The sequence below is a fragment of the Girardinichthys multiradiatus genome, chromosome 22 (genome assembly GCF_021462225.1).
Source record: "Girardinichthys multiradiatus isolate DD_20200921_A chromosome 22, DD_fGirMul_XY1, whole genome shotgun sequence".
NCBI classification, from domain to species: Eukaryota; Metazoa; Chordata; class Actinopteri; order Cyprinodontiformes; family Goodeidae; genus Girardinichthys; species Girardinichthys multiradiatus.
The window spans coordinates 16,976,008-16,992,632 of NC_061814.1; the positions used below are offsets into that span (position 1 = coordinate 16,976,008).

Consider the following 16,625-nt stretch of genomic DNA (forward strand, 5'->3'; position numbering starts at 1 on the left):
GCAAACAATGATTATGCAACATGTTTCTAGTAAGCTGGGCATGTTCCCCGTAAAATGACTGGGCTGCAGGTAGCCGTTACCTGAAACAGTAAAAGTGATACTGCACAATTTGTCACTTCTTCAAACAGAAAGAGAACAAGAAGGAAACTAATTCTAGATGTACAGGCGTCAAATTTTCATCAGCTTTATTTTATGGTGGTAGAAAGCCTGCAGTCATTTACACACGTGAGAATAAATGCTGTAACTCGGTCATTGTATTAACCTCTATAAGGACTTACAGCAGCATTACTGCCTATTGGCTACTGAGAAAAGCTGTTTATGAAATTAAAGTACTGTTTCCCTTTTTCTTTTCATTTTTCTTACACATTTTCTGTGCAGTCCTGGTACAAGACCATGCATGATTTTATGCTTTAAAATAAATGTACATTCCTGGGTCCTCAGAGGTCAAAACACAAAGGGAAAATATGGATGGAGAGATGATTCCACCTTTGCACAGAGCTGCAGGTCTCTATATTATAAAGTTGAAGCCAAAAGTTTTGAGACAGACAGAAATGTAGTTTTTCACTAATGTTGCTCATCTTTCTTTCAGATGTTTCTATATAATACTGAAGTTCAACAATAAACATAAATCTCAGTTTCATGAGTCTCAGGTTTTTATTGACCGAAGCATCAAGATGAATCAACTCCATCATCACTTGTACCCAGCGATGCAGCGATCTCTGAGCCACTTAGGTTTCAGTTTTGCCTTGTGACAGGATGCTGCAGCGGGCAGGAAAAAGTGGGTTTTGTGATTAATCTTCATTAGCTGCACAGATGAATGCTTTTTCACCTGATCACTCTTCATAGCAAATTCAATGTAAATGTCACCAAGTAGTAATATTTGTGCAAAAAAGTCTCATGGGTTTAAGTTATTTGAAAGAGCTTCAGTCAGGCTTAATATTTTAATAGATGTGGATGAAATCCAATTTACTGGATGTTTGTGGTTTGAAAATCTGATTCTACTAATGGCCTGTAGATGAAAAAGGGAAGCTAACCGTTAGGTGATCTATGACTGCTAGATTTCTCATGAAGATGGTGTCATGAGACATGGAACAAATGGCAAAAAGTGTGAATGTGATGTAAGCTTCTCGTTCTGTCGGAAACGCCATAAATGGTGAATGCAGTGGCATTTAGAATGAGGAAGTTGACAACGTTAAAGGTGAGTCGCCTACAGCATATACATGGATTCTTGTTAGTGTTGGTCCACAGACTGCATCAACACCATGGCTTGCCTGCTGCTTGGAGCTGTGCTGCTGGGGAAACTGGCCCTCTGTGTCACAGCTCAAGGTAAGCTCCACTCGCTCCTCATCGGATCTCATTTCGTTTTATTACACAGCTGCCCTCGATCTTCAGCGATTTAAAAATCCTGAGGTTGATTTTAAACTATCCTGGCTGAGATTTATGGTTATGATGTCAATATTTCCTTCAGATCTGTGAAAACATGATATTCAATCATTTTACAATATCTGTGTGTTTATTTTTGCTAAATCTTTGATGACAAAGTAAGCCAGTGATGATCAGTAAACAGCAGTCAAGCAGGCAGACCTGCTTGACTGCTGTTTACTGTTCACTGTAGGTTGTGTTCGTCACATTTCACATTGCTATTGGTTTTTTTTTTTTTTAAAGGGACGTGCCATTCACTGTCTCTGCTGCATAAAATTTATAGCAGTCACGCCCTTCAATTACTGCTTTATCGTTTATTCTGAGGTGTTGTCTACATTTTTGATACATTCTGTTTAAAATCAAACAAAAAAAGTCTGTGTTGAATGAAGTAAAAAATGTTACAGCTCAGCAATAGTGTCACAGGAGATAATAAAAGGCACATTTAAAATAATTTTAGAAATTAGCTTAAATTGTGCAGAGCATAAAACTCTAAATTGAGTTAGTTTAGTTAGAAGAAGCTTCTGTGCAGGGCTGCACCACTTTTAGGAAAATGTGTAATAAAACTGTTGTTGAATATTGTGCCGACTAACCCAGATTTTCCTTGATCCTTTGTTTTCCATCATTGCTGCTGCTCCACTATTTACAGTGAGGTTCAGCATCTTAGCCACTAAAGTGTGCGTACTATGTGCATCATTAGCAGTTAGATACCATCATACTGGCCAAATGCAATGAATGCATGGGAATTTGATATCACACCAAATATTGCATCCAAGCAGTCCTTTACAACTGTGATGTTGCAAACACTGACACTGTGATTAGTCTGCATTTCATTATATTGTACTGCTCTGGGTAATTAACGCCTTAATCAAAACTAATTCAGCCATTAATGTTCTTTCTTCTTAACTAACCCACTATAATCTGATCTTCTGTGTTGCAGAGATGCTGGCTCCACCTGGCCAGGTGAGGTTTGAGTCTACAGACTTCAGAAACATCCTCCGCTGGGCGGCGCCCACCAACAGCTGCTCCCTGCAGTATAACATCCAGTATAAGATGTGAGAGCTCACACGTCAACAGTCAGATGGATTTTTTTTTCTACTGTTTCTGTTCAATGTTGAGCTGCTTCAGCCTTTGATCTACTCGACTAAAAATTAAAAGCCAAGTTGACAAAACTAAATGGCATAAAATGGGTAAAAGTCAAAGTTAGTGCAAATTAAGGCTGCAACCACGAATTGATAAAATCGTTAAAAAGTCGATTATTAAAAGTGTTGGAATCGAATGCAAATCGAATTTCATTATCGATTTGTGGTGTCGTGTGATTTCTGCGTCTCTCGCCATGTCGCGGAGCTATTTACGCCACCTGCAGGGCTTTGTCCATGCGAACTGAAAGAAATAAAGTCAAAGAAAAGCTCAACCTGCTGAGCGGGGTGAGGTGGAGGCAAAGCAGAGGCGGCATTTTCAAAGGAAATTAAGTAAATTCTTCAAATGACAAATTACTGACGCATGCATGTGTGTGTCTTGTGTTTAACTGCTCTTTGGCCTACATACTTGCCTTCACCTAATACTGCGAATAAAACAAGGAATTTATTGAGTTGTTGTTGTAAATTATGCTACAATACATACTCATAGTATACTGTCTTTCTCATTCCAGAAAAAAAAAAAAGCAAACAATGACAGGCTTCATAATAGAAAAGACATCATGCACACACCTTTTTTTTTTTTTTACTGAAGCCATTTGACAAACATTTATTTATTTATTTTTGATTATTTATTATTATTTTTCAAACAGAACACTCAAGCTGCAACCTGTTTCTTGTGAGCTCATTTGCTCTGCCGGACCAAATATTCTATTTTTAAATAAAAATGTTGAAAGGTGAAAATTGAAAATGTTTTCTTTGCATCAATTAATTTAAAGAATAATTGACTGATTAATTGATTATTAAAATAATCGTTCGTTCCAGCCCTAGTGCAAATACTTCAGTAATTTATCGACATTTTTTGATAACATTTTCTTTCTATCTTTAGTTCTTTTAAAATGACTTCTTATGTCTTTTTTCCCCTACAATGGTAAAACATAGAAAGTCTTCTCATCTTTATTAACACAAATGGGTCTTTGGACCAGCACAATTGTTAAAATCAAATAGCATAAAACCCCACCAGTAGAGGGAGCTCCTCCAACATCATCCTCCATAATCTGTCTTAACTCAGCCACAGCTGAACTAAATCCAACCTCTTGATGTATCGTTTGTGCTACTCTTAAGAGCGGTTTAAAACTCGTACTGGTCGTCTTCCGCTTTATCCGGGACCGGGTCGCGGGGGCAGCAGACTCAGCAGAGACGCCCAGACGTCCCTCTCCCCAGACACCTCCTCCAGCTCCTCCGGGTGGAGCCCAAGGTGTTCCCAGGCCAGCCGTGAGACATAGTCCATCCAGCGTGTCCTGGGTTGTCCCCTGGGCCTCCTCCCGGTGGGACGTGCCTGGAACACCTCCCGAGGAAGGCGTCCAGGAGGCATCCGGTTTAGATGCCCGAGCCACCTCAACTGGCTCCTCTCGATGTGGAGGAGCAGTGGCTCTACTCCGAGCCCCTACCGGATGGCCGAGCTCCTCAACCTATCTCTAAGGGAGTGCCTGACCACCCTACAGAGGAAGCTCATTTCAGCCGCTTTTATCCGGGATCTCGTTCTTTCGGTCATGACCCAAAGTTTATGGCCATAGGTGAGGGTAGGAACGTAAACCGTAAATCGAGAGCTGGCATCCCTGTCGGGGGTGCTGGATAGTGCCCCTCCTGGGGACTCCGTTATTCTGCTGGGGGACGTCAACGCCCACGTGGGAAATGACAGTGACACCTGGAGAGGCGTGATCGGGAGGAATGGCCTCCCCGATCTGAATCCGAGTGGTGTTTTGTTATTGGACTTCTGTGCTAGTCACGGATTCTCCATAATGAACACCATGTTCAAACGTAAGGGTGTCCATCAGTGCTCTTGGCACCAGGACACCCTAGGCAGGAGGTCGATGAACGACTTTGTCGTATCATCAGACCTTCGGCCGCATGTTTTGGACACTCGGGTGAAGAGAGGGGCTGAGCTGTCCACTGATCACCACCTGGTGGTGAGTTGGATCCGCTGGAGGAGGAGAAAGCCGGACAGACTTTGCAGGCCCAAGCGCATAGTGAGGGTCTGCTGGGAACGCCTGGCGGAGCCCTTGGCCAGGGATGTATTCAACTCTCACCTCCGGGAGAGCTTTGACCAGATTCCGGGGGATGTTGGAGACATAGAGTCCGAGTGGACCATGTTCTCCGCATCTATTGTCTTCGGTCTGTCGGTTTAAAACTGATTAATTAATTCATTGGTTGTTTTACTGACATAAGGGACCTAAAAACTTAACATGCTAGAAAGATTTACTCTTAATGAACCCCCTGTTACGTCCAATTACTAACTTTACAAATGATAATTCATCAATGTGGCATAATCTAACATGCATGCATACCTAGATTTAACTCTACACACATAAAACTATATACACCTCACACCTGCAGTCAGACAACAAAAACATTTATTGCACAAGCCATGCACACTGCCATGCAGTATTTTTTGTTTTGTGCAGTGTTTAAACACATAGATGCACATGAACCTTTTGTATTCTTCACACGTATTTACAGATTTAACAGATTTTTGGATATTGTCGTATAGTTAACTATAGTCAACATCTTACCCGCAGGAGACAGCGTTCAGAATGATCACACTTTGGAGAAAATCTCAAGCAGACAGGGACCAGTTTGAGAGCAGATTCCATCTAAAGCAACTTTGACTTCTAAAAAGTTGCAGCTAAAGAGAACAAAATGTTTTGGATTTTTATACCAACTTACTCTAGAATCAGATTGTCATTTCCAATCGATACAGAAAATGCATCTATCTACAGAGGTCAATGGCCAGGAGGACATGATACACACTCAATCCTAATGGTAATTTAGAGAGACCAATTTACTAAAAATGTTTTGGACCGTGTAATGAAGGAGTACCTGGAGAGAACTCACACATGCAAGGGTAAAGCATGCAAACCCTGTGCAAGAAGGCCCTGGTCAGGATTTGAACCCAGGATCTTCTTGCTGCATGACAACAGTGCGAACAACTGTCCTGCCATGCAGCCCAGTGAACATATCCATCTGATGCAAATGTAATGAACTGCAAAACATTATAAAAAAGCATCACTTTAACTGTAAGGAAATTTTGAACCTTTTCATGTTGATGAAACAGGCTGTGGAATCGACCCAACAGCTCAACTTCTTTTCATTAGAATTTCTCCCAGAATCTATAAACTGTGTTCAACCTAACTACTGCTTTCTGCAGGCAACATGCTGACTGCTGATAGCTAACCCACACAACCAGTTTTAAAAAAAATCTTCATTATTCCTTTAGAATAACAACCTTTAGCTGTGCACATAGTAATGCTTCCAGTTCTGTAGGAGCAGCTTTCTGTATGTGTTAGATGTGTTGTTGCTTAAACACAGCCGATTTAAATGAATGCCTCATTAGTAGGCTCCTGCAGATTTAGGAGACAGAGAAAATAATGCTATTTGACTCAGGTGTACTGGAGCCAAGAGATCTCTAAAACATGCAGGGCACCTGCTCTAAAGCTCCTGTCACTTAGTTTCATGAAGTAAAATGTAATCTTGCAACCTCAAGTCCAGTAAGGTTGAGACATTGTGTAAAACATAAATAATACCAGAATACAATGATTTCCAAATCTAGTTGAACTTATGCATTTGAATACACTACAAAGACTTAATTGGGTTTTTTTTTTTTTTTTTTTTCTTTTGTGCAAATATTCAGTCATTTTGAATTTGATGCTTGCAACACGTTCCAAAAAGGCAGAGACAGGGGCAACAAGGCTGAGAATGTTGAGGAATACTTAAAAAACAACTGACTGGAACATTACACAGGTTAACAGGGTAACTCACAGCGTGCTGTGCGGCCGTGCGTCAAGCTTGCTTTGTGTGGGTGTGTCTTCGTCTCCTTTTGGGGGGTGCTGCTCACCTGTGGTGTTGTGCCCCTGTGGGGAGGAGATTCGTGGCTTTTGGGTGTGGGGGCATGTGTTTGAGATCTGTGTCCGGGTCGGATGTGGTACAATGGGGAGATTCGTGTTGGGGTTCATGGGGTATAGGGGGCTCATGGGGTTGAGATCAGAACATAGACCCTTCTTTTGTACATGGCCCCCTCTCTGGATGGGGGTCGTTGGAGGCTGGGGTCGAGCGGGGGGTTGGGGTCCGGGCCAGGGCCGCTCGGATTCAGGCGGTGCCGGCACTAGTCTGGGCTGGTGCTGGGGCGGTCTGCCTGTCTCCAACCCCGGAAGGAAGGGGAACACCTCCTGGGTCCTGGGGCTGGTTGCCCCTGTGGGGTATCGGCACCTGGACCTGGGAGTGTAAAGTATCTATAGAGAGTGTGAGTGAGTGTACTTTGTGTGCGTAGGTGTGAGTGTTTTTATGTGTACGCATGAGGGTGGGAATGTGTGATTGTGACTGTGTGTGCCTGTTTTTGTGTCAGGTTGGGTCTTGGGCTGCCCCCTCTCCTGGATCAGTTTAGGCCCCCCATCAAATGTGGGGCCTATTTCCTCCCCGCAACACCACCTGCCAGTGGCTGGTGCTTCTAGCTGCTGGTGTACTTGTGGTTCTTGGTGTCTGGGGGTGGGTGTCTTGGTGTGTGCCGGCAAGTAGCCACCTGGGCCCCATAGGCTCTGTCAGGTCTATGCTTGGGGAGTGATGTGTCCCAGGGTCTCAGGCCTTTGGGTCCATGGCTGGATTTGCTCTGGTGTAGACGGCTGCCGGTGGGGCCTGTGGGCTTGTTGCTGCAGCTCTCGGGGGCTTCTGCACTGTGGCTGCTGGGTGGTTCCCCTGGGAGTCTCCCCTGCTCTTCTCTGGGGGGTTGCTGTAGTCCCGACATTGGTTCTCCTGGGGTCCCTGTGCTCTGAGGGGGCCTTCGGATGTCTGTGGCTCGGATCTCCTCTGTGTCTGTCTCGTGTCCAGTGGCGCTGGTGTGTGGCTCCTCACACTCGCTATCATATTGCATATTTTTATAGAGGAACCTTCTATACACAAGCGTGCTCACACTTAAACCCACAGGTGTTTAGATTCAGGTGTTAACAGATACACAGATGTACTATATTGAGCCGCATTTACCACTAAATACATCTTGCATTTATTTGTACCATGCGCTTTTTGGCAACATTATGTGTTTCTGCAAGTTTAGAAGCAGTCTTCTAGGGTGTTATCTTGTATTCTCTTCAACCTTCTTTCTCCTCTCAATTCTTTTCTCCTTCTCTCTCTTTTTCCTTTTTGATCCACTATCTCTCTTTCTTGCTTCTTATTTTTTTCCTTTTCATTTCTGTCTCCATGTCCATAACAACTGAAATAATCCCAAAGCAGTTCCTAATAAAGTTTATTTGATAAACACCAAGCAGAGCATTAAAACGTTAGCCGTAATGCTCCACTTGTGAAAGTAAATCTGTTGGGCTTCTTCTTGGCACTCAGACAACAATTTGGAGCGCTACTCTGCTGGAAAACCCCCCCCAAAAAACGCACAATTGCAAGGCATTTGGAGATTTCATCATCTACAGTCCCTAATATCATCAAAAGATTAAGAGAATTGGCGAAATCTCTGCATGTAATCAGCAAAGCTAAAAACCAACATTGAATGCTTGTGACCTTCGACCGCTCTGGAGAGATTGCATTAAAAACCTATATCATTCTGTAACAGATATTACCGCATGGGCCTAGCACTTCAGAAAACTATTGTCAGTTAACACAGTTCATTAAAACTGCCATGCAAAGCGAAAGCCATAGATCAATAACACCCAGAAACACCTCTGGCTTCTCTGGGCTTGAGCTCATCTGAGATGGACTGAAGCAAAGTGGAAAAGTGTGCTTTGGTCTGATGAGTCTACATTTTTTATTGTTTTTGGAAAACATGGAGGTCATGCCCTCTGGGCCAAAGAGGAAAAGGACTATTCAGATTCTTATCAGCACAAAGTTCAAAGGCCAGCATCTGTTATGGTATGGGGGTGTGTTAGTGCCTATGGCGTGGGTATCTGTGAAGGCATCATTAATGCTGAAAGGTACATACAGGTTCTGGAGCAACATATGCTGCCATCCAAGCAATGTCATTTTCAGGGACTTCCTTCTTATTTCAGCGAGACAATGAAGCCACAATTATCCACATGTTACAACAGCGTGGCTTCGTAGTAAAAGAGTGCAGACACAAAACTGGCCTGCCTAAAGTCCAGACCTGTCTCCCAATGAAAATATGTGGCGCATTATGAGGCGCAAAATACGACAACAGAGACCCCGGTCTGTTAAGCATTACAGGGATGAACAATAAAGTTAATCAGTTTACACGTTAAATATCTTCTCTTAGCAGTGTATTCAATTTCAGATAAGTTGAACAGAATTTGCAAATCATTGTGTTTTTGTTTTACACAATGTCCCAACTTTATTGAAATCAGGGTTGTACAAATACATCTCCTACCAGTGACCCAGTGATTTTTATACTCTGGTAAAACCTACCCGGACTTTGGTGATATTCTACCTTTTTAGCTGTGTCCATCTGACAACAATCCCTTCTGCTTTCACAGTTATGGCGATATCGACTGGCTTAATGTTAGTGGCTGTCAGGGTATCCAGAAGCACCAGTGTGACCTCAGCAGCGTCACCTCCGACACCAGAGAGTGGTACTACGCCCGGGCGCGAGCTTCGTCTGTGCTCTCCAGCAGCAAATCAGCCTGGGCCATGTCCCGCAGATTCAGCCCCCGCTGGGACAGTAAGTGCTAAAACAACTCCTCCTCATCATCATCAGCATTTGGATTCTCTTTTGTTTGTCTTCTTACTTTTTAAATAAAACTGTGACTGAAAATAATTTGTTTCCCGCTGAAGTATTTATATGAAAGAGAAAAAAGAAAATTTAAACTGATGTTGAAAACCAAGTAACTCACCTTGCATTTATTGTTCATTGCGCATCTCTGCAGCCAAAATCAGTCCTCCTGCAGTGAAGCTGAGCTCCTCCAAACAAGGCATCGTGGTCCAAGTAAAGCCCCCCCGAGTGCTGGTCCGCAAGACACACATCAGTGTGGACTACAACATCTACGTCATTCACGCCAATGAAAAGGAGGTATGCAAACTCTGAATCGAACACTTTGCCTTTGACTCAACTTCAGAAAAATATCAGAACCGGAGCTGCAGTTTATCTGCTTTTTGAGGGGATAGATAGATCATTGTTGTGGATAATCAGTGGAACATTTGCATGTTGTCAATTTCTAGTAAATGTTTAATCCAGATTGTTGTTAAAATCTTTCTATACAGAGCCCTGCAAAACTACTTATATCTCTTAACTAATTGGCACATAGGTGCAAATTAAAAGGTAGGAATACATGGTTTTGAAAATGTGTTACAAAAAGAAATCTGAAAAATCTGGCACTCATTGTATATCCACATCTCTAGTCAAAGAAGCTCTTGCAAGAACAATTATAAGATGTGCACACCAATGATGTGGTTTTTATGGAGCAGAAGCAAGAAAAAGCCATTGCTGATAGAACGCTATTTGCAGTTCACCACAAGCCATGAAAGGGACTCAGTAAACAAAAGGGTTAAGGTGCTTGGCTGCAATGAGAACAAAAATGCACTTTTTGGCCTACATCAAAAGGCTCTGTGTGGCATAGTGGCAGCTGCATCATGCTGTGGGGTTGCACACTGATAAACTCAGAGAAGGTATGCAATGAAGACACAAGCGAATCAGAGTAATCTTTGGCTGGCCAGGGAGAGACAGTCCGTTCTCTCAGAGGAGCTGCACATTTAACCAGCTTTTATTGAAGAAAGGGGAAAAAAAACACTCATATTACAGCGTTGTGAGTGTGACCACACACAGTTTCACAAGTTCTACTGATTAAAGCTGATTCTATCCAGATACTGGTACAGCACATACGTCCACATCTGGTACTCAAGTACCCGAAGATTGGCTGGGATGTGAACAGCCTCCTTCCCAGAACACCCCCGCACACACACAAGTTCCTGCTCAGCGTGCATAGCAACCACCCAAATGCAACTCTAAGACAAGATGACAATTCTGTTAATAGTTTATAAAACACTTAAGATAAATATGAAAAGTATTCAAACCACTTCTATCAAAGTTCACCAAACTAAATAAATGAAAATGTCTTTTAATGATAAATCATAAGGATAAAGAACCTTTTTAAACTAAGCAATGATAAGTTATGTAGAAATCTTCCAATGCTTTTCTTCAGCAGAGAGGTAAGTTGATCTCCTGCAAAACACAGGAGACTGAGACAGAGGACAATTACCCTAAATATAGAGCCATAGCCACAGTGTAATGGTTTATATCAAAGTAGTTTCATGGGTAAGAATAGTCTAGTCAAAGTCCAGAACTAATTCAGTGGAGAATCTGGGGCAAGGCTTTAAAATGTATGTTTGCAAGCACTCTCCATCCAATCTGACTGAGCCTGAGCTGTTTTGGAAAAGAGAAATGATCAAACATTTCAGTCTCTGGAACAGATAGAGACGTATCATTTTCCTCCACTTCACAATAAGGTACTACTTTGAGTTAATCTATCACATAACATTGCAATAAAATGCCTTTCCAGTTAGAAGTTTTTCTGGCAAAACGTGTGATAGAAAAGTCCAAAAAGCGATATTTGACCCAAACCCATAAAAATAAAAGCTTCTATATTAAAAGAAACAGAAATGCATATGAAGCATGTAGCAGTTCTTCTTTGGTAAATCATGTGAACCTATTATATCTGCTGCGTGACAAGGTATTCAGCTATTCATTCAGATTATGGGACATAAACACAGATCAGATTCACTTAAAATACATATTTAGAACAGCATTTGCCCAATGACGAAGACAAAGAGGAAATAGAAAAAGGTGAGGAGGCAGAAGAGGAAGAGCAGAGGTAAAAAAACAATAGTAAAAACAAAAAAAGAAGAACAAACTGACCTCTTGCCTCAGTTTTCTCCCTCTGTCACCTTGTGCTGTAAACGTAGACGTGATTGTTCACACCTTTTCCCCCTAAGGAGGTGTACAAGTTCGCCTACTGCTCTCACAAGCTGACTCTGACAGAACTGAAGCCTAAAACCCACTACTGCATCCAGGCACAGACCGTCATCCCCCGGCACATGAGGAGCAGTGATCGTAGCTCTGCAAAGTGCATCACGACAGCCTGATCACACAGGTATGAACACAGGTATATCTACACCTGCACAGGCACTCTGATCCTGAGCTGCTGTCTCTGCTTCAGCACCAATGAGCTGGTATATCTGTGAGAGCAAGAGTCTGATTTGTTTGTGTGTTGCACACCGTTTAGATAAATACTAACATGTAAGAAAAGATCTCCAAGTGAGGGTTCAGGTATCATCCATCAGTTAGAAACAACCAGACGCTGCAGCCCAGAAAAGAAGGCCGAACTGAAACTCCTGCAGGAGAAGATAACGGCCTCTGCTTACTTTGCTATTTTCTCTGTTTTTAGGTCTGGGAAGTCAACCTATATGGGATTTTCTCACTAATCCATCCTCTTTCTGTGTCTTTGCTGCAGACGCAAGTTGATTCGAGCCGTCTCATCACCGCAGCTTTAATCCTCATCCCTACCTCGACGGCTGCGATTCATTAAATCTCCAGAGGAGCATTTTGTTTAAAGTCTGTTGTGTAACTTGAAACTTAGTTTGATATACTTTTACATATTCTAAATTCAGATTTTTGAGCATCTTCTGCTCAGAATGACAAAAGTTTGTTCTTTTATTTTCTTGGTTTTTTGAAAAGTAAAGCATTAAGACTTATCTTTTAAAGTATTTATACACAAGTTTGTTTTAATACATTTTGCGTAAACTTTTTTGAACGTTTGTGTAGCTCAGCATTAATAAACCGACACTTGAACTCAAAACATATTTATCAACCTCTTCTGCATCCTAGCACCCACTCAGCATTAAGGAATGTTTCTAATGTTTTGCTAACAACCTTTGGTGTAGTAAAAATTACCAGAGCTTCTGTTTGAGGTAAAAACACCTGGTGATGATTGTTTGTGTTGCCTTGATCATAAAAGGATAAATTTCCTCTTTTGAAAGCCGATGTGTTTGTGTTCAATTGTGCTGCTTAAAGGTCAACTCTACCTTGCAGAAGTATTCATACTTAATTAATAACATACTCATGTTTTGTCCCGTTACAACAATCTCCCCTGATTTATTTGATAGACCAACACAAAGTAGTGCATCATTGTAAATAAAATAAAAAAGACTGAAAAGTGTTGAGGCTGAAGTGCAGTGTTAGTTTCCCTCCATGCAGCATTTTGGCTGGAGTTAAAACTCTGATCTCATCTGACCAGAGCAACTTCTTCTACATATGCTGTGTCGCTTACATGGCCTACGGTAAACAGGACATCTTTTTTAAATCAGAGATGGCTTTTTTTCTTGCCATCTCTGATTCTTCCATCTGAGGTGAAGATCTCTGCAGCTCCTCCAATGCTACCATGAGTCTCGTGGCTGCTTACCTGATTGATTAAATTACACTAAACAAAATATAAACGACACTTTTGTTTTTGCTGCAGTTTTTATGAGCTGAACTCAAAGATCTAAAACATTGTATACACAAAATAATCATTTCTCTCAAATATTGTTCACAAATCTGTGATGGTGAGCACTTCTTTGCATAGATAATTCATCCCACCTCACAGGTGAGGCATTTCAAGATGCTGATTGGACAGCATGATTATCACACCTGTGCCTAAGGTACACCTGGATGAGGCTGTGATGTGACCCTGAACCAAAAACCTTCCCACTAATAGAAAGGGTTTTTATTCTTTCACCAGCCTGTTTATAATATTGGCATTTCTTTTTGTTTTAAAGTATGATCAAACTCTCTGAGAGAAAAGCCTTTTATCGCTGCAGTAAACTCAGACTAATGATTTCACTTTCTTAAAATGTAAAAAAACTAAACTTGCCTGAACAGAAAAATAAAGAGAGCAACAACAGGCTTGATGTAGGTTTTATTTAAAATGTTGATAAACATAATAACTCTTGATCAATTAGGCATGACGTAACCAATACTGTCAGGATAACAAACACGGCTCTCAGAAACAGATCAGATCTGAATTTGACCCAGTCAGAGTGATCGGCGTTCGGTGACTTAAAAAGACGTTTTACATGGTTGGAGATCAGGTTGACGAGCCTCTACACTTCTCCTCATATAGCAGCAGGTTGAATTAGTGGTTTTGGTTCTGAATGCAGAAAAATATCAGGGGTGCTTCATTGTAAATCTGGTCCCGTCGCTGCAGTGAAGTGGTTCCTTAGGAATGTTGCACAAAATATTTCACCGGGACAAGCTGCGCACAAGTGGCTGCTCAGGACCAATGTGTTATTTACAGGTGTCCTCGATTCTTAAAAAATTAAGAAAACAGGCTTGTAGATAGCACCTTTACCAGCTTTAGGATCGACACGACCTTCAGAGAGACTTCACATTCTACAAAATCAGCCGAATACACACATCAGGAATACATTTACAGCGTCTGGTAATTCATACGTTTCTCTAAGATCATTCTTTAGCCCTTTCTAAAAAACTCAGTAAGACAACAGTGAAACAAATGGGGGGGCACATACTTTTCAGGAAACATTAAAAAATTATTTAAAGCCCTGAAACTGCCCCCTAGTACATGAACTGCATATTTAAAAGGTGGAATCTGGAGAGAGGAGCCTGCTGAGATGCAAAGAGCTTCATATAAATGTCTCCAGACTTTCCTGAGCTTCATGGAATGAATTTGTTCAGGTAAAAAATAAACAGTTTTACGTTTAAATAGACTGCATGATTGAAAACACGATCAGATTCAGCCAAATGGGAAAGTTATTCAATGTAACAGCTCAAATCGATTTGTTCAGGTACATAAAAGGTGAAATGTGGCATGCTTCAATTAAAGGCACAGGTTTAACTGAGCAGACTTGCACCAGTTAGTATTAGGAATAACGTATGGGTCCTTCAAAGTAGAATACCACTGAAATATTAACATCTTTCAGTAATTCAACCCAAAAAGCAAAACTCATGTTAAACAGATTCATTGTTTTGATTATTATGGCTTAAAGTGACTGAAAATAAATAAAATCTAAATATTACATAAGACCAAGACAAAAAAACAACAACTGACCTTTAAGACAGAAATGTTACATTTTGGACTTCCAGCGGAATGTCAAAAACACCCAACACATGCCTCTTAAAGGTCGTTGCTGAAGAAGCTGGCTGTTCAGAGTTCTATATCAAGGGATATTAATGGAAAGTTGAGTGGTAGGAAAACGTGTGGCAGAAAAAGATGTAGAAGTAACAGGTAAAAGCCACAGCTTAGAAAGTATTGTGAGGCAGACTATCAGAAAGCTTTAGAGCACTTCATGCCTCCTCCTGCTGACAAGTTCCATACAGGTGCTCATTTAATTTTGCACATGGACCTGGCACACTGATAAAAGTACCATTACCAGCTTTAATTACCATGGCAACACTGTGCTAACTGGCCTGACCTGACCCCCATACAAGATCAATGGGGTATTGCCAAGAGGAAGATGGGAGACACCAGACCCAACATGTAGAGAGCCTGAAGGCTGCTATCAAAGCAACCTGGACTTCCATTACATCTAAGCAGAACCACTGCCTGATCGCTTCCTGATGCAGCAATGGTCCAAGTATCGATTGCATAAAATGTACAGAACATGGATTGCTACTTCTCAGTAGGCTGACGTTTCTGTATTCCAGATCCTTTTATTATTGGTCTTATGTAATATTTTACTTGACTTAGAAACAGAATTTTTATTACCTATAAGCCATAATCACCCAAATAAAAGCTTGAAATAGATCACTCTGTGTGTAACGAATCTATGAGTTGAATTTTTTGTATCCCCTATTTTACCTGCAGCTGTGCTTGCTCCAGTTTCAACCAATCAGCTCTCATCGGGGGGACTGCTTGATAAAACCGATTCTGATGTGAATGTTTGTGTTTAATCTGTTGCCAACAATCTGCTTCAGTGTGCTGAGAACCACAAAAATAAAAAACCCCCCAAAAAAAACGACTATAAATACATAAACAGCAACATTTTGTTTTTACAAGAATAGATCCCACGTCGGCTTTGTAAGACTTCCAGTGTTTTTCTACCTGCATCTCTAAACTCTTTAGGCCATTCTGGCAGGAACAACCGAAGCATGAGCACTAATATTTATAATGTAACCTGTCCCTAGTACACAGACTGAGCGGCAGCATTGCTGACTCAGTAAAACGGTCATAAAACAACACAGGTGCTGCAGAGAACAAGGCAGCATTGCTCTTTTTCTTTCTTTTTTAACATTTTAAAGAGTACATGCATGCATGATTCTCGAGTGAGAAGAAACATCTGACAACACAGCTGTGAAACTGAGCTGGAATGTACGCCTCGCTGCCCGCTACATCAGTTCATATTAAATTACCAATAGAAATAAATAAAAAGGTGAGTGTTTTGAGTTGGGAGAGCTGCAGCGGCGGTCAACGTTGAGCTGCAAAGACAGGATGAGAGGGAGGGGATAACGAAGGCAGAAAGACATCAGAGGACCAAGTTCTGCCTGCTCAGGTGTCAGAGCGTGTCAGAGCGATGTGTTGTGGAAACGTGGCAGTGTGTAAGGCAGTCAGACATTTTGGAGCTCCTGTGACACACGGACATTGCCGTGCTCTCGCACTAAGGAGGAAGCTCCGTTCTATGGTGCTTTTAGAAGCAGAAAGGAACATAGACAGCGTGCGTCAAACCCTCCAGTAACTCTCCAGATTGCTTCAATTAGAGCAGTTAACTCCTCCAGACTCCTAGGAGAGGAACTCTTTCTCCAGCTCAAACACTGTGGGTCGTCCTGGGGAGCTCTGGATGCGGCAGAGCGGCACGGTGCAGTCCCGTTTCTGCCCCTCGGTGTCCATGTCGAGCAGGGAGCAGCCCACATTCAAGTCCTGAGCCGTCTTCTCCCCGGAGTAGTGGCCCAGGGAGTAGCTCTTGTTGCGCCCTCGCAGCAGGGCCCAGGCTTGGGGTTTGGCCCGGAACGACACCGGCCTTGGCCGCAGGACGGGGTCTCCGCTCAGCGGCTTCTCGTCCTTCTCTTTCTCCTGCTTCTTCTGAGCAGCAGGTGGTGCCGATGGACCATTGTGGGCTGTGAACAGAGAGAACAGT

The 16,625-nt window shown here is 42.0% G+C and overlaps 2 protein-coding genes across 4 annotated transcripts in view; one reads left to right on the forward strand and one right to left on the reverse strand.

Annotated features, from left to right (window-relative positions):
- Positions 1-1,190: 1,190 nt before the first annotated feature.
- Positions 1,191-12,538, forward strand: il22ra2 (interleukin 22 receptor, alpha 2). 2 transcript variants are annotated; one of them, XM_047352169.1, is made up of 6 exons: positions 1,191-1,326; positions 2,360-2,474; positions 9,041-9,225; positions 9,431-9,573; positions 11,493-11,662; positions 12,011-12,538. In XM_047352169.1, the coding sequence occupies exons 1-5, from the start codon at positions 1,263-1,265 to the stop codon at positions 11,640-11,642; spliced, it is 657 nt and encodes a 218-aa protein (XP_047208125.1). In that variant the 5' UTR covers positions 1,191-1,262; the 3' UTR covers positions 11,643-11,662; positions 12,011-12,538. The 2 variants fall into 2 exon arrangements, with proteins under 2 accessions (XP_047208125.1, XP_047208124.1); XM_047352168.1 differs by having other exon boundaries at positions 11,493-11,650.
- Positions 12,539-13,436: 898 nt separating this feature from the next.
- Positions 13,437-16,625, reverse strand: part of map3k21 (mitogen-activated protein kinase kinase kinase 21) — a 35,642-nt gene continuing 32,453 nt past the window's right edge. For both annotated transcript variants that reach the window (XM_047351856.1, XM_047351855.1), the window contains exon 10: positions 13,437-16,605. In XM_047351856.1, coding sequence (XP_047207812.1) covers positions 16,271-16,605 — 335 coding nt within the window. In that variant the 3' untranslated portion in view covers positions 13,437-16,270. The remainder of the gene's footprint in view (positions 16,606-16,625) is intronic.

Excerpts from the sequence above, each read along its gene's own strand:
- il22ra2 (XM_047352169.1), top strand. The coding sequence starts at position 1,263 with ATGGCTTGCCTGCTGCTTGGAGCTGTGCTGCTGGGGAAACTGGCCCTC. Across the intron at positions 1,327-2,359 it reads CCTCTGTGTCACAGCTCAAG|AGATGCTGGCTCCACCTGGC; the intron begins GTAAGCTCCACT and ends TCTGTGTTGCAG. Across the intron at positions 2,475-9,040 it reads TATAACATCCAGTATAAGAT|TTATGGCGATATCGACTGGC; the intron begins GTGAGAGCTCAC and ends CTGCTTTCACAG.